Source organism: Lagenorhynchus albirostris, chromosome 4 (genome assembly GCF_949774975.1).
Source record: "Lagenorhynchus albirostris chromosome 4, mLagAlb1.1, whole genome shotgun sequence".
NCBI classification, from domain to species: domain Eukaryota; kingdom Metazoa; phylum Chordata; class Mammalia; order Artiodactyla; family Delphinidae; genus Lagenorhynchus; species Lagenorhynchus albirostris.
Window position 1 is genome coordinate 73,303,603 of NC_083098.1, and position 13,519 is coordinate 73,317,121.

A 13,519-nucleotide genomic window follows, 5' to 3' on the forward strand; every position below is an offset into this window, starting at 1 on the left:
TATCTGATAAGGGGACTATATTGAGAATATATTGATACAAAGTATTCTTATAATTCAATAATAATGAGACAACCCCATTTAAAAATGGGCAAAGGATCTGAATAGACACTAAAGAAGATATACAAGCGACCAAATAAGCACTGAAAATAAGCACATTAGCTAACAGAGAAATGCAAATGAAAACCACAATGGATACTACTTCACACCCACCAGCATGATGATAATAAAAAACCTAATAACAAGTATTGGTGAGGATGTACAGAAGTTAGAACTCTTGTACACTGTTGGTGGGAATATAAATGGTAAAGCCACTTTGGAAAACAGCCTGGCAGTTGCTCAAATGGTTAGTTATAGTTATCATATGAATCTAGGTATATGTCCAAGATAAATGAAAACATATATCCACATAAAAAGTTGTATACAAATGTTCATAGCACCATTATTCATAACAGCCAAAAAGTAGAAACCACCCCAATGATAAAATATTTTCTATCCATAAAATGGAATATTATTCCACAATAAAAAGGAATAAAGTATTGATACATACTACATAATGGATGAACCTTGAAAACATTATGCTAAGCTATGGAAGCCAGACATAAAGAAACACATACTGAATGATTCAATTTATATGAAATGTCCAGAGTAGGTAAATCTAGAGATAGAAAGTAGATTAGTGGTTGTCTAGGCCTGAGGAGGCTGGAGAAAATTAAGAGTGGCTGCTATTGGGTACAGGGTTTCTTTTCGAGGTAATGAAAATCCTCTAAAATTGATTGTGGTGATGGTTGAACAAGGCTGTGAATATACTAAAACCAAAGAATTGTACACTTTAAATGGGTGAATTATATAGTAAAGTGAATATCTCAATGAAGTTGTTTTGCAAAAATAGATAATGCCCCTCCACATGAAGGACTTCCTACTGAGATCAGAGGTTGGTTCTTTTCTATAAAGAACCAGATGATAAATATTTAGGCTTTGTGGACCATACAGTTTTTATTGCAGTTACTCAACTCTGCCATTGCAGCACAAAAAAAGCTACACAAAACACATAAATGAATGAGTATTCCAATTAATGAGTATTATCAACAATGAAATCTGAGTTTCATAATTTTCATGTCTCATGAAGTATTTTTCTTTTGATATTTTTTCAATGATTTTAAAATGTAAAAACCATTCTTAGCACACGGGCCATACAAAAACACAGCGTTCTGGATTTGGCTCATGTGCCATTGTTTGCCAACCCCTGATCTAGATTCAAAATAGTCATGTCACAGGAAAACATATAAAAAGACCTCCCCTTTTCTCAATAAATTATCTTTTAAAAATAAGTCAATTAAGTCAATACGTACTTTTAACTTTTCTTTTAAAGCTTCTCTTTCTGCCATAATCCTTCTTAAGTCAGATAATGCAAGTTCTTTTTCCTTTTCCATAAGACTAACAGTATTATGGGAGACTGTGGTTTGGGCAGATTCTTGTCTGAGTGCAGATAATTCTTCCTGAGCCTTAATGTATTAAAGATATAAATTAAAAAACATTGGACATGCTCCCAGTTTAAAAAAGGCAACTAAACATATGCTACTTTTGCTCTCTTCCCAAATGCCACCAAAATGAGAGTAAAAGGATTAATGTAATAACAGTAATAATAAAAACAAAGGACAAGGAGATTGAGGGAAGTGCCAGCCACAAAATTTGGGAAACCAAATAGCACATGGACAACTAGTAATAAACTAAGCAGTCCCAAGAAAGCAGAAATCTAAGCTAACAGTGGGAAAAGCCCAAAAGTGGATCAATTTGTACTGCAGAATCCCAAAAAAGCACCAGAAGTGAAAACGGCTTTTTCAACTTGGCCTCTTAACCCGTATGTCCTTCTCTCCCTCTAAAAATAGCAATAGGATTTCATGGGAGATTGGTATGGGAACAAATTTTGGTGATAAACACCATGCTTTGCTCAGACTCACCTTGCCCTCTAACAACTGAGGCTTTATCATCAGCCCAAAGTGTATTGAATCTCCCCTCCCTATCCCTAGAGGCTAAGTCCTTAATATCCAATTAGTGAGTGCTACCCACTGTTTCATAGACATACCCCAACATGTCTGAATCCCAAGGATACACTTGGCTCAGAGTCAGGCTGAGACTCATTCAGTAGTTTTAGAAATAGGGAATTATCCCTAACTGACCTGGTCCATAGATAAGCTAGAAAAGAGGAAGAATAAATATGAAAAAGCAATAGAAATCTCTGCTTTGGGAACAGGATGATAGTAGAAACTATTACTTATTAATTCTAACTCTGAAGGAAAATCACTAAGGTCCATATATTACAGTAATTTAAAGGATATATACTGGTACCATTACAGTTAACTGGTGCTATATAATCTGTTGGCTTAATTATAATCAATATCTTACTTCATTATATAAGACACTTAGTTTATCTCTTTCTGCTGTCAATAATTTAACATTGGACTGTATATCCTCCATATGTTTTTCAAATCTTTCTAGCATATGCTGAAGTTCATCTCTTTCTCTTGTGATCACATGAATTTCTGAGTTGTAATCACCCTGAAACATAATTCAAAAACAGAAGTTATCATTTGTTATAATTATCACCATTTGGTTGCCACAAGGATGCTGATGATGAGACTGACTGAAAGATGCTAACAGACAAAAAGAACACAACTTCCTTTAATGTAATTAAGGAACACAATTTTTAATCTATAAGGAGAGAAGGAGAGAGAGTGCTGGCAGTACTGGGGCAAATTTCCTGGCCTTCAAGTTCCCAGCAAGGGACCCAGTTGCCACTGATACTACTTGATCAGATTCCGTGAGATGTTTCAACTGTCATTCTCCCTCAGTTGTTTATACTGGTGGTAACTAAAGTATAATCCCCAGACCAGAAGCATGTAGCATCTGGGAACTTGTTAGGCATGCAAGTTTTGGGGCCCACCCCAGACCTACTCGATCAGAAACTTTGGGGACAGGGCCCAGTAACTGGTTTATCAAGCCCTCCAGGTGATTCTGATTCATACTGATTGTTGGGAACCCCTAGTTTATAACCCTCTCCAGGGGAGGAATTAAGAGGGTATGTGTATAGCTGCTCATCCAGTACAAGTAACTGTACAGCCTAGCACATTCCTCAGTGTCTTCTGTGACTGAATCTAAGATCAATTTCCCTAGCACACCAAACCCCAACTATCCCAGCTTCAAACCTATGTGAGGTCTATTTTTGCAATCAGATAAATATAAATATTTCTTTTTTTTAAGATTTATTTTATTATTTATTTATTTTTGGCTGCATCGGGTCTTAGTTGCAGCTCACGGGCCCTTTGTTGCGGCACGCGGGATTCTCTCCAGTTGTGGAGTGTGGGTTTTCTCTTCTGAAGTTGTGGTGTGCAGGCTCCAGGGAGCGTGGGCTCTGTAGTTTGTGGCACGCGGGCTCTCTAGTTGAGGCGGGTGAGCTCAGTAGTTGTGGCGCGCGCAGGCTTAGCTGCCCTGCGGCATGTGGGATCTTAGTTCCCCGATCAGGGATCGAACCCGCGTGGCCTGCATTGGAAGGCCAATTCTTTACCACTGGACCACCAGGAAAGTCCCAATATAAATATTTCTACCAGACGGTGTACATTAGGGATGTTCACTGAATAAGCAACTACTTTCAACATTTCTAAAACAAGATTTTGCTTATTATTCCAGTACAATTCAAAAAATCCACTATCTTCATAGCTATTGTAGAAAATAAATACAGTAAATGTAGACTTGGGATCTGTGGTATATTAATGTTCAAGTACTAAATGCAGAAGCTCCAGATAGTGATAATCTGATAATTTGGTACACTGGGAAGCATCCTAATCTATGTTATTCAATATCTACTGTGCACATACCATGACCAATGTAGACTTGGTAAATGGTAGATATCTGTGAAGTTCCCTTCACCTGCCACTTGGAAATAAGTTATCCTCTTGGTTAAACAAGCAAAATCAAGGCATAATGGATGAGATTAGCTATATGGACACCTTAAAGGACAAGATGTATTATAGGACAAAAGCAATTACGGTGAGGACTTAATCAAGGTTTAAATAACAATAAAAGAAAATCTGTAACTTAACAGTATCTAAATAAAAATATCTTACAGAAAGGAGGTGGGCTGCCTATGTTTTAGAAAGGAGAGCTCAATGAATAAGGATTTGACAGTCTATTTTCATTACTGTCTAGGTCTCAGCTTAAACATCACTTTCTCTAAGGAGTCCTTCAGGATTCTCCAACCTAATTCAGATCTCCCTCAATGTACTCTCATAGCATTCTGAATCTTTCCTGTATTCTTTCCTCATTAACACTTACTTTACATGAGATTATAAAGTTATTTACATGATTGGGTGTTTAATGTGTCTTTACCACTAAAATGTAAACTCTATCAGGGACACAGTAGGTATCTGGTCTTACCACATCTTCAGCACCTAGCATGGTACCCAGTAAAATGAATGAATTCTCTACTTTTCCAAATAGATCTTGTATGTAGGCATTTATATTTGTGTTAATAATTCCCTTTTACCACTCCATTGTTCCTAATACACACACACACACACACACAGGCACACACACAATGCTAAAGACTGTGAGGATAGGAAACAGGTCTTCTTTATCTCATATTCTGGGAGTCTCATTCATAGTACATTCTCAGTATATGTCTACTGAACTGAACCTAACTTTCTACCTAGACCTGATGTGCTTTGAACCAGCAAATAATAAGGAAATGAAACATTTACTAGGAACTAGGTGTTATGCTGAACCCTTCTACAAATTATCTCATGTAACCTTCACAAGAGGCTGTAGTTACTTTCCTCACTTTGCAAATGAGGAAACGTGAAGTTAGGTAACTTGCCTAAGGTCATAAAGCCAGTGTGCAGAGTTGAAACTTCTATCAGGTTTCCAAATCCAAAGCACTTTCTGCTACACTATACTCAAAACTCACATTTGGAACCCAGTCAGTACAACGTGAAAGAGGACAGTGCCGTCCCTACACAGACAACAGAGAATCAATGGGTGTACTGTTGACAAAAATCATTGATATTAAAAATGTCAATATTTTACTGAGTTGCTGCAATCCCAAGAAACTCTGCCTAACAATTTGCCATAAAGCAGGGGTTGAAAACTCACAGCCTGTACCTAATTCAGCTTTAGAGAAGTCTTTGTTGTCTGCCAACAAGTGTTTCTAAGCATGTTTAAAATACCCAATTTTAGGTGGGAATTTACTCTAGTTCCCAGCACTCACAACTGTCTTACACTCCATCCATTTCACTAATGTACATCACCTATTATTCCCTACCATGCCTGAAATTTATTACTGGGACTTTAAAATGCTATCAATGTCCCAACTTTCTAAACTTTAGAAAGTGAATTCTTTATCTACGTCAGGTAACATTAGAATATTTCAAGAAGTAAATAAGTTGAAGGGGGAGAAAGTCTCTCCTAATTTCACCAGTACCTTACCAGTACATCTCAATTTGTCTTTCAATTATGAATTCACACCAAGCAAACAAATCAAATATTTAAAAACGTTGAGGTACTTATCTACTCAGTTCTATTTAATAAATACTTGATTAAACTCATCAACCATCTTGTAGAAGATTGTCTGACACAATGAAGGTGATCAATTCAGTGATTTTTCCCGATCCCTAGGTATATATGGAGCTTGAAAACAACTCAGTACACATAAATTAACTTACACTGCATTTTCCACCAATTCATTGTGCTTGTAACAGATAACACAGCATAGTGTTTAAACTAAACTTTGTCAGTCAAATTTAGCCACTAGCCAATGAGGTTAAAAAACAGTCTAATCAGAAAATGACTCAAAACCATTTGACAATGGACAGAGATCTTCAGGAAAAAGATGACATAGTTGGTTAATAGAGCCAAGTCTGAAATCAAATGTTCTGAGTTTTAATGATTTTACTCCTAACTTCCCCTGATTTTATCTAGTGTGTAGACAACATTAGGGTCACATAAGCCTCCAGGACTCCCATAGCTCCAAAGCTTAAAATAAAGAAAAATCTAAAGAACCCAAATGATATTTATAAAATGTTGAAAATAATTAAGACCTAAAATAGAGACACATGCTTTTAATCTCTTATAAATCATGGTTAACTTTAAGTAATATATGTCTTTAGACTACCGAGTTGCAAATGTGATTGTAGTGGACAAATGGGATGATCTGTCCAGCACTCACTGACATTTTGTACCTTCCCCTGTTGCACAGTTATCATGGAAGATGACTGGTCTGTACAATGTGGCCTGGCTTTCTGACTGGTCCAAGGCTGGGAATGGCATGAAGCCATATAAACAAAGCCACTTTGCTTCAAGAGACAAAATGCATCTGATACAGAAAGTAAAGGATAGAAAGAGAGGAAATATCCAATAGCATGAGTTCCTGATTCCAGTTTCTGGAAGCTCAGATGCCCCTGCACTCCTCCCATATATATAATGAGCTATTCAATCTTTCCTTAATTTCCAGGAGTCAGTATGCTTTGCTTTGTTCTTAAGTAGTTTTCCTAATTAATACAGTGTTCCTAAAGTACAGGTCATGGAAGAAAACAAAAATCAAAATTAAGAAAGACTTCTTAAAAGCAAGTAGAATAACGTTAGATTTAATACAATAATAAACCATAAAAGTTTGCTCATAAAGATACTTTCTTGCCTTATCTATTACTCTCATAAAGAGATATTACCTTTTCTAGTGTCTTAATTACTGAAATTTTTTCACATGTAGAATGACTTCGAGAGCAAGATCTTCGCTGTATTAAATGCTGGAGTCTTTCTAGCTCTTTCTTATAAAAGTCTCGTTCATCTTCTATACCTTTCAGAAACGTATCTAAACGAGAAGGTGACTTGTCTCGTCGTTTTATTCCATGTTCTAGCCTCATCCTCTCAACTTCCAAAGTAAGTTCTCTTTCTGCAAATTAAAGTATAAAATATTAAAACAATGTTGCATATAAAATGTATAATCAGCCAAATAAATTGTATCAATAACTTTTACAATGTAAGTTACTAAAAATCATTAGCTATTTCGTATATCACCTATAACTGCCAGATATCAAAGAGGTAAATGCTGAAAGGAAAAGAGAAAAAAAACAAAAGCAAAAATTAAAAGTTTAAATAAAATCCAATAAGTCAAAGTCCTCTGCTTTTGTCATATACAAGGATAGGTACTATTTAGTACTACACAGTGAAGCAGTAAATCATCACATGGTACATTCTGATGACCTGAAAATGCACTAAAAGAAAATTTACCTGTAAACAATTGATCATAATGTGGGCAATTTTAACATTAAGCTTGAATTTAATATAGTATATATACAAAGAGGTCAAAACAACTAGTCTTTCTTTAAATAAACACAATTATTAACTTTTACCATAGAAATCACCTTTTCAGGAGTCATAAGTAGCCTAATACTGGCAATTTCATATAGTTCAATTTAACTGATATTCTTTACAACTCTAAAGCATGAAATGATTTTCAAGACATATTCTGATTCACTTCCCATCTTTTCTTTCATTCATTCCACAGATAATTATTGAGTATTTACTATATGCCCAGCATGAGCTAAGGATACAAATATGAAAAACATAGCCAAGGTCAAATAATTATTCTAGTTGTAGTAGGACAAGAGCTACAAAAGAACAGCATGCAATGCAATCTGGAGGATGAATAGGGAAATTCATTCTGAGGAGTGACCAGAGAGGTAAGAAAGTATGAGAGTGGAAGGAACAGGCAAATGTGTTAAATGCTAAGTCAAATAAACTGATGAATGGAAAAGTGTCCACTGCATTTAGCATAATGGAGGTGAGTGGTGACCTTAATAAGAGCTGTTTTATTGGTGACGTGAGGACAGAGCCAACTGGAGTGGACTGAGGTGATAAAGGGTAGTTGGTGATCAAGCAGAAAAGTACAGATGACTTTTTAAGGTGTTAAAGCTATGATGAGAAGGAAAGAGTGGCTGGATAGGAATGGGTACAATTTTTGCTTTTAGAATGGGAGAAGGGTAAGCATGTTTGAATACTAATGGGAAAAAACAGTACAAAGGCTAAAGTTAGGAAAGGAGATAATTAATATGAAAGCGTTTTAAAATTAGAGAGAATGGGATCTAGAGAACAGATGGAGGCAGTGGCCTTTCATAAGAGGTACAAGTAACAGGAGGGAAAATAAAGATGGACAGGTTCAAGATCTGGGGACAGGAAACCGACAGAATGCCTCCCTGACGGCTTCCATTTTCTTAGGGGAAACCAAAGGTTAAGATCATCCTCTTAGAATGGGTTTACTGAGAATGAAAAACACTTGAAAATGTTCCCTGCAGAGACTGAGCAACTAAGCAGTAAGAAGTATAGAGTAAGATTTCCACACATCACTGAGGGGTGGGTGCTGTGGTTTGGGACCATACAAGTTACAGTGCCGTTGATACTGTTGGGTGCACACGCAAGGACTGCTTAGCTGCTCGTGTGTGAGTACTTTGGTTGATCCATGGCTAGGTTTTGTGCAGGGGGATATATTCAAAACACAAAGGAACGAGGGAGTTTCAGGTATCTGAAAAATTACACTGAAATGGCAGGATAGAGCTAGCATGGAAGGAAGTAAATTGCAAAGTTTTATATGTAGGTCTAAGCACTTTAATAATATATTAACCCATTTAATCCTCACAACAACCTTCTGGATTAGGTGCCATCATTAACCATACAGATATGGAAACTGAAGCAATGCTAAGGAACATGTTCAAGTCATACAGCTGGTAAGTAGAGAAGGTTAGACAGATTATCCACGTGAATGCTGAAGAGCCTAGGATATAGCTTCTTCTTAAAATAGCACACTGGCTTTCTTTCACTACATGGAGTTTGATGGCACCAGGCTTCCACACTTGCCATCCCCTCTGCCTGGAAAATTGCCCCAGATCTTCATATGGCTGGTGTCCTGTCACTAAGCCCTTGGATCAGTCGATCTCTAGCATACCCTCCCATTATATTTGAAAATTCTTACCACCTAAAACTAACTTCTTCACTTATGTGCTACTAGTTTGTCTCCCTAACTAGATTAAAACCACCACAAGAGCAGGGGCCTTTGTGTATCTTGTTTATCATTATGTACCCTGGCACCAAAACCGGTTCATAAACACTTGTCAAATGAATGAATGAACAAATGAATGAATTCTTACAAGTTCCTTAAATCAACTCATTTAGGATGGGGTACCTGGCAGAAAGCCTATTTCAAGTGTGTGTGTGTGTGTACTTTAAGGTGATAAAACTGCATTTACTTAAAAAGATTCTATACTTCAATTTTCCACTATTTCAGAATGGTCTTCCGCATAGTCGTAGTTAATTCTATTACTGCATGCCTCAAAGAAGGATATATGTACATTGAAAAATATTCAAACGGGGTTCCCTGTACCAACTAGTCAGAATGTAAAAGGCCCCTGTAAGGTCCCTGAGGCAGAGAGGTTTTCTACTGTATCTCAGTGCCTACTCTGGTTTCTGATACACAGCAAGCACTCAACAAACATTTATTGAATGAATGAATGAAAGATCATCTACTACTAAAAATAATACATTAAGAAGACATCACAATCATTTTTTAAGTTATCAACATTTTATATTTTACCTGTAACTGCGAAACTTTCAATTTTTTTGTTAAGTCTTTGCTTTTCTTGTTCAAGCTGATGAACAACAGTTTCCAGGTCTGATTTTATAAGGAGTTCATCACTCAGCCTCTCCTTTTCTTTATGACATAAGTTTAATTCCTAAAAATTTTAACACTATAATTAAGATTTCTAGCAACTTTATAAATATAGCACTTAAAATAGATATTTGTAAGCACATTTATTTAAGAGTAAGTCACATACACACTTTTAGTCAGTCAAATATATATGGTTTCAATGAAAGTTAATTATCAATTATGGCTAAAAGCAACAATAAAACCCAAATTCAACAGTGCTCCTTTCTAAAGTAGTAGAACTATCGGATTTTATTTTCTTTTAATTTGTTAGCATACTGTCTTTTTAAAAAATGAATATGTACTTGTGCAATAAAAAATTTTAAAGTTTTTTATGTTTAAAGGAAAGCAGAAGTTAAGACAGTGCTCTAAGACTACCATAGGTATACATAAGTACAAAGGTTTCTCTCTCAGCCTCATCTGCACAATGAGGATAAGACCAGTACCTGGACACTGAGGATTCATCTATGAATGGATGACTCTGTGAATGTGAAGCACTCTGTACAGTGTCCGGCACATGGCAAGTACTTAATAAGTGTTAGCTAATGATATCATTAGTATTTACCTTAAAAAAATATAAACTGTAGTACCAATGGAAAAAATAAGAAGGTCAGAAAGTACAGCAACATCTTGCTGTCAGGCAACAATACTAAAATTTGGTCAGAGTTCTGAGATAAGCATTATGAATCACATATAACTGTATACAGTGTGCATAAAAATAGCACTGAACAAACAACAAAAATCCCTGTCCTCACAGAGCTTACACTGTAGTGAAAACATTAAAACATCTACTTTACATTTATTGACCTCACTGGAGAATTTAAAAATATCTACGAAACTCAAGAGTAGACAACATTTAGCAGGTTTAGCTAATTCAATTATTCAATATTGAGCTGAACTGAATACCTGCAGTTGAGTAAAACAGGAAGCCATTGTGATGCACTGTTTATAGTGAGCATATAAAAATCAACAAGTATTTGAACACCTACTATGTGCCAGCATATCACAAATGACTTTGTTTTTTTAATTTGCCTTATGACTGCCACCAGAACATTACAGCTTGACTGTAAAAAGAGTATAAGTAATGAGAAAACTTGGAAATTAGTATTAGTCTGTTCATTATTAGTGGAAACTCATCCCATTTAACAGGCTATTAAAAAAATTTTTAACAATCTTTTGGATGACCACCTAGAAATTTCTACCTGTAAGAAAGACATTCTTTCTGCCAGTTCTAGACTCTAAGACTATATGCTATATCTAGGTTTATGCTGGGATGATTATTAGTTTTCTCATTTGAAGACCACCAGAACAAACAATATGACTAGTAAAATGGTTTGTAATGCCAAACAAAATTATTAAAAGACGACTGAGTGCTTTTAATAAAAGTCAACAAAATTTTACAAAGTAACTATCAATTTTTAGTTTAAATATTAGTAAACTGACAAGTCATGAAGTCATTTAAAGAATATAAAATTCCTAACAGGTTTTCCAAATTTGAGTGTAACTTGCTACCTATTATATATGATATTAAAGAATTATAAAAATGTAAATGAAACTAAATATATACATACAATGGAATATTACTTAGCCATAAAAAGGAGTAACGATACATGCTATGACATGCTTGAACCTTGAAAACATTGTGCTAAGTGAAAGCCAAACACAAAAGGTCACATATTATATAATTCTATTTATACAGAATATCCAGAATAGGCAAATCTACAGAAACAGAAAGCAGACCAGTGGTCGCCAGAGGCTGAGCAGAGGAAAATGAGGGGTGACTGCTAATGGATATGAAGCTTTTTCCTGGAGTGAAAAAATGTTCTGGAATTAGATAGTAATGAAAAAAACCACTGCACCTCCTATCTTCCTCCTCACTCTTTTGCCCACGCCAGCCTTGCCAATGGCAAATTAAAGACTGACCAGACAGCCCCTCAGGGAGTGGATACAAAACTCTGGGAGCAGAGTAGCAATGAGACCCCCGAGAGATGAAGATCATTTTAATACCTTAAATTACTTTCCCACATTTTCTAAGAAACCAGTTCATTCATTTGAAACTCTGATGCCTTTGTCTTACTCTGCTTACACTTTAGATGGCTTTCTACTGTCCACTAGAATAAAATCCAAACATCCTGCCATGGTTTAGAACGTCTTCCATAATTTGGACAAACTATGGTTGCACTCCTTTGTGCCTATACCAAAACCGCTGAATTGTTCACTTAGAAGAGTGAATATCATGATAGGTTAATTGTATCTTAGTTAAAAAAAAGTAAAATAAAACATAAAAATTTTCTTGATGAAAATGCTGGCAATTCAATATAACAGCAGTCCCCAACCTTTTTGTCACCAGGGACTGGTTTCGTGGAAGACCATTTTTCCACGGATGGGGGTGGGGATGGCTCAGGCGGTAATGCGTGTGATGGGGAGCAGCAGATGAAGCTCTGCTCATCCGCCGCTCACCTCCTGCTGTGCGGCCCGGTTCCTAACAGGCCACAGACCAGTACCAGTCCACGACCCGAGGGTTGGGGACCCCTGCAATATAACACCTACTTACCAGTTGAAGTTTTCCCATTGTTTCTTCAAGATTCCGCATTTCAGATAGCTTTTTTTTAATCTCTTTCTAGGAATAAAAAGCCTATTAGGTAAATACCTAGAAGTCAAGAATACTTATCACTAAGTCACAGTGCAAATGAGACCAAGCCATTTTTCAAGCAGTTCATGTTCCCTCTCACCAGTGAGACCTGAGGCATTAGCCAGCCCTAAGTCTCAGTTTCAATGAGGAGGAGGCAAAGTTTAGGTTTCTCTAATTTCTTGGTATCCTGAATGCTTACAGGGACCTATCTGTAACATATGAAACAAGAGGGCTACTTGAAAATCTTTTTCTATCTGTATACTTGTAGGACTTTTCTTGATCCTTGATTTTTAGGATTCATCTTGTGGCCCTGTCATTTCCTGACTTTCCTATCTTATTTGCTTTCTCACCACCTGCTACTACCAACCTGGATCCTCTACACTGCAACTGAGAGTGCTGAATGCCAAGATTAAAATATTATAACCTAGGGGCTTCCCTGGTGGTGCAGTGGTTGAGAGTCCGCCTGCTGATGCAGGGGACACGGGATTGTGCCCCGGTCCGGGAAGATCCCACGTGCCACGGAGCGGCTGGGCCCGTGAGCCATGGCCGCTGAGCCTGCGCGTCCGGAGCCTGTGCTCCGCAACGGGAGAGGCCACAACAGTGAGAGGCCCGCGTACCGCAAAAAAAAAAAAAATAAATTATAACCTAATAGGAATCTTCTATTGAGCCAAGGTGTCATTCTTGATTACTGCCAATTGGACACGTGAAGCTATGTTCAATATGTTGTATGCACAGCACAGAATATGCAAAAGGAAGTGGAAAAGGACAGGAATGAGATATAGGAGTGTTGCAATGAAACTAAAGCCACAAAAGCAAAATTAAAACCGCAATAATTATGTTCTTCATTTTCAAGGCTGTCTTGACTATTCTGGGTCCCTTAAGATTCCACATGAATTTTAGGATTTTTTTTCCTATTTCTGTAAAAAATGCCATTGGGATTTGGAGAGGTATTACACTGAATCTGCACATTGTTTTGGGTAGTATGGACATTCGAGCAGTATACAGTCTTCCAATCCATGAACACAGGATATCTTTCCATTTATTTCTGTCTTAATTTCTTTCAGCAGTGTTTTACAGCTGTCAGGGTACAAGTCTTTTGCCTCCTTGATTAAGTTTATCCCTAAGTACTTTATTCTTTTTTG

The 13,519-nt window shown here is 36.7% G+C and overlaps 1 protein-coding gene across 7 annotated transcripts in view; it reads right to left on the reverse strand.

The window, feature by feature from the left end:
• Positions 1-13,519, reverse strand: part of CEP135 (centrosomal protein 135) — an 86,192-nt gene that overhangs the window by 39,917 nt on the left and 32,756 nt on the right. For 6 of the 7 annotated variants that reach the window (XM_060148126.1, XM_060148124.1, XM_060148121.1 and 3 more), the window contains exons 9-13: positions 12,300-12,365; positions 9,635-9,773; positions 6,717-6,940; positions 2,404-2,556; positions 1,350-1,502 (exon numbers count right to left, since the gene is read on the reverse strand). In XM_060148126.1, coding sequence (XP_060004109.1) covers positions 1,350-1,502; positions 2,404-2,556; positions 6,717-6,940; positions 9,635-9,773; positions 12,300-12,365 — 735 coding nt within the window. The remainder of the gene's footprint in view (positions 1-1,349; positions 1,503-2,403; positions 2,557-6,716; positions 6,941-9,634; positions 9,774-12,299; positions 12,366-13,519) is intronic. The other variant, XM_060148123.1, reaches the window with a different exon arrangement.